Here is a 13,144-nt window from a genome sequence, read left to right on the forward strand (position 1 = left end):
ATGTTGGCAACTTGATCTCTAGTTCCTCTGCCTTTTCTAAAACCAGCTTGAACATCTAGAAGTTCACAGTTCACATATTGCTGAAGCCTAGCTTTGAGAATTTTGAGCATTACTTTACATGGTTCTAAACAGAAATACATATAATGGATGTATATCTATGGCTTAATACACATGCATACATTTCCTTGCTTTCATAGCCACAAGAGCTGAAAAGAAAGGACACCATGAGTAGAAAAGAATACCTCTAGCTTCTAGATTTGTTTCCAGAAACCAAGAACAGATCTTGGTTTCTAATACGATTCTCCAAAAAAGGAACCAGTTTTCCTTAGAGAAATGACTGATTCTAGAAGTGAGGTATGATGAGCCTGGAGAATCTTATATGAGAAATTAAGAGAAGTATGAGAAATTAAGGAAGTATTTAAAAACAAGAACAAAAAAAAAATCCTACACTGATGGGATTATATTAAAAGGACATAGGACAAATGAAAGAACTCCCAATGGCCAAAGCTGAGACAGTTTGAGCAAACAATTAAGACAGTATTGGATTTATCCCAAAGTATAAAATAAATATCTGTGAGTACATACTCATACAAACAAATGATTGAATCAATAAAAAATGGAGGAAACAAGTGTCTTATGCAAAGCAATTTGAAATAATTTATGTAGATCTATACTCAAAGAAGGTCTTCTTCAATGAACAAGGCGAAGAAATACAGGAAAACAACAGAATGGGAAAGACCAGAGATCTCTTCAAGAAATCTGGAGATACCAAGGGAACAGTTCATGGAGGTATAGGCATGATAAAGGACAGAAAGCTTAAGGACCTAACACAAGCCAGAAGAGATTAAAAAGAAGTGGCAAGAATATACAAATCTATACAAAAAGGTCTTAATGACCTGGATAACTATAATGGTGTGGTCACTTATCTAGAGCCAGATATCCTAGAGTGGGAAGACAAGTGGGTCTCAAGAAGCATTAGTATGAACAAAGCTAGCGGAGGTGACAGAATTCCAGCTGAGCTATTTAAAATCCTAAAAGATGATGCTGTCAAAGTGCTGTACTCAACATGTCAGCAAATTTGGAAAACTCAGCAATGGCCATTGGACTGAAAAAGATCAGTTTCATACCAATCCCTAAGAAGAGCAATGCCAAAGAATGTTCAGTCTCCTGTACAATTGTGCTCATTTCACATACTTCCAAGTTTATGATCAAATATCCTTCAAGCTAGGCTTCAGCAATATGTGAACTGAGAACTTCCAGATGTACAAGCTGGGTTTCAAAGAGGCAGAGGAACCAGAGGTCAAATTGCCAACATTCACTGGATCATGGAGAAAGCAAGGGAGCTCCAGAAAAAATCTACTTCTACTATGCTAAAGCCTTTGACTGTGTGGATTACAATAAACTGGAAAATTCTTACAGAGATGGGAGTGCCAGACCACCTTACCTGCCTCCTGAGAAACCTGTTATGCAGGTCAAGAAGCAACAGTTGGAACCAGACATGGAACAACAGACTGGTTTCAAGTTGGGAAAGGAGTACATCAAGGCTATATATTGCCACCCTGCTTAACTTCTATGCAGAGTACATCATGCGAAATGCTGGGATGGATGAAGCACAGGCTGGAATAAAGATTGCCAGGAGAAATATCAACAACCTCAGATATGCAGATGATACTACTCTAATGTCAGAAAGCAAAGGGGAACTAAAGAGCCTCTGGATGAAGGTGAAAGAGCCAGTGAAAAAGTTGGCTTAAAACTCAACATGCAAAAAACTAAGATTATGGCATCTGGTCCTATGACTTCATTGCAAATAGAAGGGGGAAACGTGGAAGTCGTGACAGATTTTATCTTCTTGAGCTCCGATATCACTCAGATGGTGACAGCAGCTGTGAAATGAAAAGACACTTGCTCCTTGGAAGAAAAGCTATGAAAAACCTAGACAGCATATTGAAAAGCAGAGACATCACTTTGTCAACAAAGTCAAAGCTATGGTTTTTCCAGTAGTCATGTATGAATGTGAGAGTTGAACCATGAAGAAGGCTGAGTGCCGAAGAATTGATGCTTTTGAATTGTGGTGTTCAAGAAGACTCTTGAGAGTCCCTTGGACTGCAAGAAGATAGAACCAGTCAATCCTAAAGGAAATCAGTCCTGAATATTCATTGGAAGGACTGATGATTAAGCTCCAATACTTTGACCACCTGACATGAAGAGCCGACTCATTGGAAAAGGCTCTCATGCTGGGAAAGATTTGAAGGCAAAAGGAGAAAGGGGCAGCATAGGATGAGGTGGTTAGAAAGCATCACCGACTCGATGGATATGAATTTGAGCAAACTGGGAGATAGTGGAGGACGGGGTGGAGGGGTGGGGGCGGGGCTGGTGTCCTGCAATCCATGGGGTTGCAAAGACTGGGACATGAGTTAGGGACTGAACAACATACTCAAAGAGGAGGTGGTGATTGAGGTCAACATCAGGATCATGCTGATTGCATGTATTCCTGATAGGTGATCTAAGTTAAGTTACTAAACCTCTCACAGCCTGGAGGTTATTAAGATCAACTGGGATAGTCATTTTCAGTTGTTAAATGTATGTGAAATGCCACTCTCAGCACCTGGCCCATACACTGAAAAACAGTATCAACAACTGAGAAATAACTCTTTGAAAAGTGCTCAAGGCCTAATTTTTATGGTGTACAAACATTTATTTTAAAAATTATTGAGTGAGGTTGTCAGTGATCTAGCAAAACCTCTGAAGTACACTACAGACCTCTACATATTCATAATGTCCTTTCTTTGATGATCTTGGTACCATTGTGGAGCTAGTATTGAAGAGATTTGTGAATATTATTATTTTATGGCTCTATCTGATGTTAGAGAAACTTCATATTATATCTGCCTCCCTCTTAGTCTTGAGTTGCCTCAGTATTTCTTCAAAAAATAGTTTTAAGGAAAAAGCACATGCTGAGCTATTTTAAGCTAGACTTCAGATCACTCTTAAATACTTTGAAATTTCTGTCTTATTGGTGTCGTATGAAAGCTGTAAAAAAGAATCAGGATATCCTGCTGTTGTCTGTTTTATAATGTGTCTCTTCTGTTGGCAATGTATTATTTCAATACTGATACACTGACTCTCATACTGGACCTTACTAATGAACATATGGTACTATTTAATGTTCAGTAGAGGTGATAGGTGACACTGATGACACTGCCTCATGAATAAACTGTAGCTAGTAAAATGGCTTAAGAAACCAAAGGATTAAATGCGCCAACTGTTCGATAGATGGAATTTGCTTGGGAGATTGACATTACACTTTCCCAGTTTCTCAGAAAGGATTACAGCCAATATGTGACAACCTGAATATGTAGAATAATTTTTTTCTTTGCTTTAAAATTAAAAAGACAAACTAGATATTCTGAATTGTTGCTCCAAGGTTTAGAAATCACCAGCAATGCCCTATTTAAAAGCATCACACACTTGATTTGTGCCTCTGACCTTTCCGTCATCCTGTGCTAACTGGACAAACGGGCTGCTGAGGAATTAAACCTTTTGCAGTAACAACCACAGACGTATCCTTATCATGTTTCTTAAGATGGATTGTTTTGTTTTGTTTTAAATTTCTGATTGATAGCCAAAAAACCTGGCATCTTAGGTCAGCCTGTCCCAAGTTTCCTTTACAAGTGATAGGATGTTTTTAAGACCACATGGAATGAAACTGCAATTTGTACCAAATTAGATGTTAACTTTTTTTTTTTTTTAAAGCTAGCTGCTTCTGCAAGCATTCTCTTTCCCAACTTCCATAAGTCTCTGAAATGTTGCTTCCCTTGCTAACCAAATAAGTTTTAACTCATGCTTAAAGTACATATACCTAAGGAAAAAAATTTTTTTAACATATTTTATCTTTTTATCCCCCCTATTACTGCCATTGAAAATATCAGCAGTTACACAAGGTTAGGGGAAAGGCTCAGCTTACAATTCTGTCATAAACTTCTCTCCAGCATTCTATTGACAGTAACAGTAATTCCCCCACTAACATGAAGATAAGAAAACACAATGGTCAATTAAAAAAAAATTCAACACCAGGGATTTTTAAAAAATTCAGTTTTAATTATGCCTTGTCCTCTCAGGGTCTTTTAGGAGGATGCTGAGGGGAGGGGTAACATTTTAAATGCAGTCTTCCTTAGAAAAAAATGACATTTGAGCAGAGATGGAACAGAAGTGAGAGATCTAGCCATGCGGGTATCTGGTGGAAAGATGCTTCCAGATAAATGTCAGTGCAAAGGCCCCAGGGCTAGAAGGATACCATGCTTACAGGAGCAATGCTTAGCAGAAATGAAGTCAGAGAGGTGGATGTGGGGTGGGACTGGGGAGACTAGATAGCACAAGGGCTTTTTTAGGTCACAGAAAGAACTCTGGGTAAGGAAACTTGGAGTTAATGATTTTGACTTACTCTTTGGTCTACAAACTCCTAAACGTTAAAAGTATACCCATGTCATATTACAGGTTGGTACAAACCTCAAGTTGTGTCTACACTTAATTTACCACCTTTAAAACACGTGAAAATGCCTTGCTTCTGGAATGGGAAAAATATGTGAAACAAAATTACTCAGGGCAGACACCTAAATTACAGTTTTAATTTACTAGTTGGTATCTTAAATATTAATGAGCCTCCTGTTTTATTTATACACTGGAACAGTTGTCTTTTTCCAGGTTCTTGTCTCTAGTATCTCTTCATTTCTCTTAGTATCTTAGGCCAGATAGTATTTTCCAATCTTATTTCCTATTCATGGGTTATGCTGTCAATATCAGTAACACATTTTATTCTGTTGCAGAGGTCGTAATTTTGCTGGCCCCTTAATATGGAAATTATGTACCAGATGTAGACCAAAGCAACACAAAATTACTTGCCTCAATTAGTTGAATTGAGTAAAATCAGGATTTATCTTGAATTTCTGACTACCAAAATGAACCATCCCGTTTCCTTGATGAGGACAAGAGGTAACACAAGGTCTGTAACGCCCTGAGAATTTAAGAGTAATGTATTAAGTAAATCTCATTTCACACAATAGTACTACCGTTAGGGAAGGGGGACGGGACGGGGGACTCGAGTAGAGAGGAACTTCTACTGGTCTTAGTTTTCCGAAATGCCTTCGTATCCCCTTAAAAGAGATGGAAGGATTCTGCATGTCAAATTTGAAAACTTGTCAATTTCCTTGGAAACTGGTTTCTTACAACAGGGCAACACACTTTATAGAGAGCAGATTCAGGTAAACTACTTTCATACAATTCAGGTAGAAGTGACTGCTTTGTTTCATACATCGTGAGTCATCTAGTTGTAGCTTTAGAACGGTGTCTGTCTCGGGGCTTCTATGCATGCTGGGTTCCAGAGCTCTGTCCCATTCAAGTCATGACTATTTACAATGATACCCGCTGAAATTTGCTATGATATACACACAAACACACATTGATTGCATCAAGAAGCCAGTAGAGCTGTACAGACCTCAGTTAAAAAGCAAAACTGGCTTTGATTTCTTTAGAGATTTCTCATAAGGGGCAAAACCAAGCCCTCATTGTTATACAGGTGCTGGCCAATCGTCGAATCAGCGACAGTCTAACTGCTACGGTATGGGTAAAGCTGATATGCCTGTAGAGCTTCTACTGCCCGTCGCGCACCCCAGTAGAGAACTCGCTGAGGATTGGTAAGGACAAAGGAAAGTTTCTGGCAAAGTTTAGAAGGAGAGGGACAGAGCAGGGAGCAGTTTCAGATCATATTTAAGCCACAGACAGTGGAGAAAGAAGAACATCCCCCGGCTGCTCTTAGGTCGCCGCAGGGCCAGGGAGATGAGAGAAGGAAGTTTTTCTCCTGGACCTCTGCCTCCTTATCCCCGAGATGCGCGAGGTCCGCCGCGCCATCCGTCGAAGCCTCGGCCTCTGCCGCTCCACCCCAGGGCCGACCGACCCCGGCGTGCGGCCGAAGATAAGCGGTCGCCTCGAGCGCTCGCGCCCGCTCCCTGGCTGGCCCCGCGCTGGGGCCTGTCTGCCCTCCCGGCGGCCCCAACTCAGCCACTGCGCCCTACCCCGGGGCCCTGGCCACTAGCGCTGAGCTGGTCTCCGGCCGCCCGCCTCCGTTTCCCCGCGCGCCGGCGCTATGGCGACAGTCACGAGACGCCGGCGGCCCCTGCGCCCGCCAATGGGAGCGCACGTCGCAGGGAGACGCGGACGTCGCTCTTCCAAGATGGCGGCGCGTCCGTCGCGAGCAGCCGGGCAGGGGGGAAGCCAGCGAAGCCGAGTAAAGCCGCCGCCCGGGAGAGGACTGAAGGAGCTGTTGCCGCCGTTGGCGGCGGCTCAGGCAGTTTTCGCTGCTGCTACGGCTGTTGCCATGCGGCGAGGCTAGGGAGGAGCTCACTTCCCCGGGGTGTAATAATGTTAACAGAGGTAAGCGGCGACGGCGGCCAGTGTTTACCTGTGAAATGGGGAAGGGGCCGGCGCTGGCCGGTCAGATAACATCATTTCAGCCGCTGGCGGGCCCGACCTTTGGTAGCGGGCCCCCGGGGCCGAGCAGCAGCGGGGATCCTACAAGTGCCCCTTGAATAGGAGCGGTGCTGACTCAACAGTCCCAGCACCTCCGGCTTGCCTGTGCCTCTGGTTTCGCGGTTGCCACTCGCCCGTCGCCCCTGGCACTGGTCTCCCTCCTGCTGTCGCTGCCTCCCGACTCGCCGCTCCCTTCGTGGCGTCCCCTTGCGCGTTGCCCTGTGGCAGCGTCGGTCTCTCTGCGTTCGTGCTGGTTCCTGTTCCCCTACGGTTTGCCCGAGGGGTCTCCCTTCTCGTGTCCCTGGCCTCCGGGGCCCTCCGCTTCCCAACTCGGTCAGCATCCTGGGTTTGTCACTCGGCCAGTCTGGCTGGTTTCCCACCCCCCACCTTGACTACTTGGTGAAGAGGACCTCTTTGTCTAAGGGGACACTTGGGTAGCCCGGTTACATTAACGCCCTATCGCACACCCCTCACCTTTTGCTTAAATCGTGGGAATCAGAAAGTTGAGTTTAGCATCTGTCCTCTTGATTTGCATAAGGCACCCTTGGTACTTTCAGTGGAACAGTTTTGTGTGGTTCCCCCCCCCGCCGCCCTTGGTCCTGAAATGGAAGTAGGGCAAGTGTGACGAGCCAGTTTCCCTTATCTGTTGTCTGATGTCCATTGCAAAACGTAGACTTTTTGAAGAAGCAGAGTTTGCCTTCTGTCGCACTACTTTAAGGGGAAGAACAAAATTGATGTAAGTAAGTACTTGACCTCACAGTTAGGTGTAGTGGTGTATGCTCTTGGGTGTCATTGAAGATAAATTCTGAGGCTTGTGGATTTGAGGAAATGTCTTAGAAGCTACTCACTTGAAGTCCTGTGAGAATTCCAGTGTCAGCTGTCAGGGACTAGTTTGGGCATCTCTGTGGGCTGAACTAAGGATAGGAAGAAATTTTAATGGGCAGTGGGAAGTATTCCTACTTGGACTGATAGAGAGAAATGTGTGTAGATGAGTGGCTTTTGTTGTGTGAAAACATGGTATTAGAGGAGCTGTCCTACTTTATTGACTCTGAGGAACTTTATACTCTGGTATTTGTACTTGATAATGTGTGCAGAGCCTGGCATATGATGTGCTTGGTCAATCCTTATTGGTTGATTTTAGCTCATGAACTACTTATTTCTAGTAGTTTGTAGTTCATTTTGTATTTCTATATCCCATAGATTTTTTTTTTTTTCACTTCAGTAGTTAATTTTATTTCCAGAGATTATGGTACGTCATAAGCTTCTGTTGTCATTAGCAGTATTAGGTTTGGAAAAAAAAGATAAGTATCAGAAGTTTTATTTTTACCTTTAGTGTGATATTTTGTGGGAAAGATTAGCCTTATAATTTTTCAGTGCTGTTGATAATATACAGTATTTTATGAGATGATCTTTTGATTAAATTTGGCTTAGGTTAGCAGCCATTGAAGAGTTGTAATGCTTTCACATGAACTCTGTGTTTCTAGTAAAATGGGGAGGACTGAATTTTCTAAGCATCTGTGTTTTATTGTTTAAATTATTTTTTGGCCATGCTACATGGCTTGTAGGATCTCAGTTCTCTGACCTGGGATTGAACCTGGGCCATGGGCAGTGAAAGCCTGAAATCCTAATCCCGAGGCCACCTGGGAATTCCCCTAAGCTTCCCTGTTTTAAAATAATTTAATGTTTCAGTGAGATATTTTCAATAGTAAGTCAGTCATTGTAGTTAGAGGTGCTTTAGTTGTGTGTGTGTAGTTAGATGTGCTTTAGGTGTGTGTGTGTGTGTGTGTGTGTGTGTACACGTACGTGTGTGTGCTGCACTTAGCTTTTAAGAGTCAGAGCCAGGGTTCCAACCTTGGCTATCTCTGCTGAGTCCATTGTTAATAACTACCCTGGATTGTTTCTCCAAAGTAAGGCCCAGATTAAATGCTACTTGGATCTTATCTATGTCTGTGAGTAATCATTTTATAGATTAGAAAACTGAAGCCCAGAGACTTGTCCAAGGCCAAATAATTATTGGTGGCAGAGGTGAAACTGGAATCCCATCTCCTGACTAGGTACAGACCTCTGACCATGTTGCTCCCTATGAGTAATTTTCAGCTCTCTTCATAGATTTTAAAACATACTGCTGCTTTGTCTGAATATTGTAGTAGACAAGCTGAAAATTATTATTACTTGAGAAAGACTTTTTTGCTTGACCTTAGCTTTTTTTGGACCACATTCAGGAATAGTCCTGTTTTGAAATATTTTGGATATAAAATGATACTCAGTATTGATTTACTAAAAAGGTGGTGTGAGATTTCTTCTTAGTGCTTCTCCTAGTGCTAACTTAGACATCAGCGTGTTTGGGGGCTGTGATTTGTTTTATGTGAGATCTCAGAATGTATAATGATGAGCTCTGTTCAGTGAGTGTATACTGTGCCCAGAAAGTGGTGAATCATACAGTCTGCTTAGTTCTTTCGCATCACAACATTGGGGCGGGTGATAGCCCCATTAGCCAGATAAGAAGACTGAGGTTGAGAATTAAAATGGCTTCCTTAAAAATTATACAACTGGTTGAGTCAGTAATCACACCTAGGAACTCATTCCAAATTGTTTGTTGTTTCTGTGGCTCAGTATGGAATGCATCATTAATCTTTTTTTTTGTAGCTCATAATCATCAGTACACTGTTTTTAGTTTTTTTTTTTTTTTTTTTTAAACTGAGGTGGGGATGTGAAAAATATAGCTACTTAATGTAGCATTCATATCAAATGAGAATAAACATTCATGTGAAACTTTTCACTTTTGCATTTTGTCAGACTAGGACTTTGAACCTTTGCAGAAGTGAGAAACCATGCAAGTGTTCAATTAAGGGCTACATTAAATTAAGCTGAAAGGAAAATTTTCTCCAGTTGAGCAAATTCATTTGTATACACTGAGCTCAGAAACCTGTGAGATATGATAGATTAGTGTGAATTGAAAGTAGAGCCCCAGTGGATCATCGCGCTGTTTTTTCTTTTTTTAATGTAAAGAGAAGTTATTAACATAGTTCTCAATTTAAGTTTTTTGACTTTGTTTTGTTTTCATTCTAAATACTGTTGAAGTCGTTAGAAGACTCGCTAGCTATGTTTGTGTATTTGTGTCCTTTGCATTTCCATATATGGATGAGAGGATTTTCTTTTTCACTTGATGTCCATTTAACTTTTTTTCAGGACTTCTTAATTTTAATGTTCCTCCTATAACATTTGTCCAATAATTTATAAATACTGTACTTGAAAATTGTTTGTTTAAAGCTCACTTACTTATCCTCTGTGTGCGTGCTAAGTCGCTTAAGTCATGCCCATCAGGATCCTCTGTCCGTGGGGATTCTCCAGGCAAGAATCCTGGACTGGGTTGCCATGCCCTCCTCCAGGGGATCTTCCCTAACCAGGAATTGAACTCCCATTTCTTCTGTGTACCTGCATTGTTAGCACTACCTGGGAAGTGCCACTCTTTTTAAAATAGGAGTGAATTTCAACATATCAGACTTAGGGCATGGGTAAGTGAGTAGTTACTCCAAAATCACTGCAGATAGTGATTGCAGCCATGAAAATAAAAGATGCTTACTCCTTGGAAGGAAAGTTATGATCAACCTAGATAGCATATTAAAAAGCAGAGATATTACTTTGCCAACAAAGGTCTGTCTGGTCAAGGCTATGGTTTTTCCAGTGGTCATGTATGGATGTGAGAATTGGACTGAAGAAAGCTGAGCACCGAGAAATTGATGCTTTTGAACTGTGGTGTTGGAGAAGACTCTTGAGAGTCCCTTGGACTACAAGGAGATCCAACCAGTCCATCCTAAAGGAGACCAGTCCTGGGTGTTCATTGGAAGGACTGATGCTAAAGCTGAAACTCCAGTACTTTGGCCACTTCATGTGAAGAGTTGACTCATTGGAAAAGACCCTGATGCTGGGAGGGATTGGGGGCAGGAGGAGAAGGGGACGACAGAGGATGAGATGGCTGGATGGCATCACTGACTCGATGGACATGAGTCTGAGTGAACTCCGGGAGTTGGTGATGGACAGGGAGGCCTGGTGTGCTGCGATTCATGGAGTCGCAAAGAGTCGGACACGACTGAGCGACTGAATTGAACTGAACTGAACAGTATAGAAGATGTAGAACAGTGTGCTGAATTTGGTCCAGTGCTATGGCATACTCTGGAGGTTATCTTTGCATGAGAACCAATCAGCAGTATGTTGACATGCATGCTTTTAAAAATAGTGAATAAAAATTGTAGTTATTTAAACTTAATAGTTGTTTGGGTTGTGTGTAAGTATGGGGCATAATGGCACCCCTCTCCAGTAGTCTTGCCTGGGAAATCCCATGGACTAAGGAGCCTGGTAGGCTGCAGTCCATGGGGTCGCTAAGAGTCGGGCACGACTGAGCGACTTCACTTTCACTTTTCACTTTCCACTTTCATGCATTGGAGAAGGAAATGGCAACCCACTCCAGTATTCTTGCCTGGAAAATCCCAGGGATAGAGGAACCTAGTGGGCTGCCCTTTCTGGGATCGCACAGAGTTGGACACAACTGAAGTGACTTAGCAGCAGCAGCAGCAGTAAATGTTACTTACGGTTGTGCTAAGTAAGTTCTATCCAGATTTATTGATTTGTTTGTATATTAATGCTAATTCTTGATTTTGTGGTTAACAAATATGTACAGATGGGTAGGGTAAGGCATAAGCTGCTGCTCTTTTAGAAGTCCCAGGTTAATAGTTAAGGGAGTACAATTTTGTGATTCAAGTACGTTTGGAAGACTTGCCTACAGAAAATTAAATAGGACTTCTTATAGCTTTTGATAGGTGATTTACTCTCAGAGAAAGTGTTAGAATTTGTGTCAAATTGCGTACAGACTGTGATAGTTAATTTTATGTGTCAACTGGGCTTGGAGTGTCACATTAAACAGTATTTCTGGGTATAGTGGTGAGGGTATAACTAACTGGATGAGGACAAGATCAGCGTTTGAAGTGGTGGACTTCTTAGAGTAGATCACTCTCTGCGGTGTAGGTGGGCACTGTCCAGTCTGTTGAGGGCCTGAGGAAGACAGTGGGAAGAAGGAATTTGCCCCTTTTTTCTACTTCACTGTTTGAGTGCCAGCTCAAATGTGCCGTTTCATTTTCTTCTACCCTTGGGCCATAATTTATACCATCAGCTTCCCTGATTCTCAGGCCCTTGGGCTGAATTACACCACTGGCTCTCCTGTCCTTCCAGCTTGCAGAAGGCAGATGGTGGGACTTCTCAGCTTCCATAAGCTTGTGAGCCAGTCCCTTATAATAATTCTCTTAAAAAATTTTTTCCTATTGGTTCTGTTTCTCTGGAGAACCCTGTCTTAATATAAAGACTTAAAAGAGTTTGCTGTATTTTGCTTTGGGAAACCCTGGGATGTGATGAGTTGTGCATCAGGGGAGATCTTTGGACTTTCAGAGCTCTTTTTAAAAGACACACTCACATACACTCTTGCTCATAGTAAGTGCTTAAGAAAAAATTATGACTTGATTTTGTTGATTAATATATTTGCTCAGAGACATACACTTGTGGTGGATTATTCCTTAAGCGATGTGATCTATTTCTTTAATTATTAATTAATGACATTTTAAAGGCTACTAACCAGAACAAGAACTATAGGCCCATTGACCTTCAAAGGATGTTAAGAGGTGGGAAAGAGATTTTACAAGGGAAGTATAAGGACATCACTGACTAAAATGAGGCCACCTTGTCACTCTACATATGACTTTGTTTAGGATCTTCTGACAAACGAAGTTGAATATTGTAAGCCATTTCTCAAGAATTCTAAAGGACCTATGTTTCATTTTTTTGCCCCATTGATTACAGATTTTCAGAGAGCTTATACATAAATTATTCTTCATATTTATTTTCATTATATTTTATTACTGTAGCACACATATACCCATTTTTTCATCATTTCTGATTAACAGCTAGCTAACTCATTGATAGAATTGCAAACAAAAGCAAATATGTTTGAATTTTTTTAGTTAAACCCTATAACTTTATATTAGGTAAGTCTTGCTTTTCCATTTGGCACTTCAGAATATTAAAAAAGAGGTTTTAGATTTCCATAACCATCCTTGGATGTCCTGGGTTTGGAGATCCTAATGTTCAGACGGATTGTTCCAAAGTTTTTTTCGACCACTGTTTCACAAGAATTGGGCTTCCCTGGTGGCTCAAATAGTTAAGAATCTGCCTGCAGTGTGGGAGATCTGGGTTTGATCATGGGTCAGAAAGATCCCCTGGAGAAGGGAATGGCAACCCACTCCAGTATTCTTGCCTGGAGAATTCCATGGACAGAGGAGGCTGGCGGGCTATAGTCTGTGGGGTCACAAAGAGTCAGACACGACTGAGCAACTAACACTTTTACTTTCACAAAAATTGATATAAAAAAGTTTCTTAACTAGTCCGCTGTGTGTAGAAGTTTTGCACTAATTGCCACAAGTTTATAGAATTATTTTATTTGAGGAAATATGGAATTAAATTTGGAAGAACTGAGTACAAATGTTTGTAGTTTAAAAGATAACAAGGCATTGGTTTGTGAATAGTAAGGCCACACTTCAGAAATGGCTCTTCGTTTCTGTGTGCAGTAACTAGCAGC

General features: G+C 41.6%; 1 protein-coding gene across 1 annotated transcript in view; it reads left to right on the plus strand.

The window, feature by feature from the left end:
- The window catches only part of SNX13 (sorting nexin 13), a 147,878-nt gene continuing 140,926 nt past the window's right edge, over window positions 6,193-13,144 (plus strand). Inside the window, exon 1 of the mRNA XM_018047351.1 lies at window positions 6,193-6,426. Coding sequence (XP_017902840.1) covers window positions 6,415-6,426 — 12 coding nt within the window. The 5' untranslated portion in view covers window positions 6,193-6,414. The remainder of the gene's footprint in view (window positions 6,427-13,144) is intronic.

This window comes from Capra hircus, chromosome 4 (genome assembly GCF_001704415.2).
Source record: "Capra hircus breed San Clemente chromosome 4, ASM170441v1, whole genome shotgun sequence".
In the NCBI taxonomy this organism is placed as follows: Eukaryota; Metazoa; Chordata; class Mammalia; order Artiodactyla; family Bovidae; genus Capra; species Capra hircus.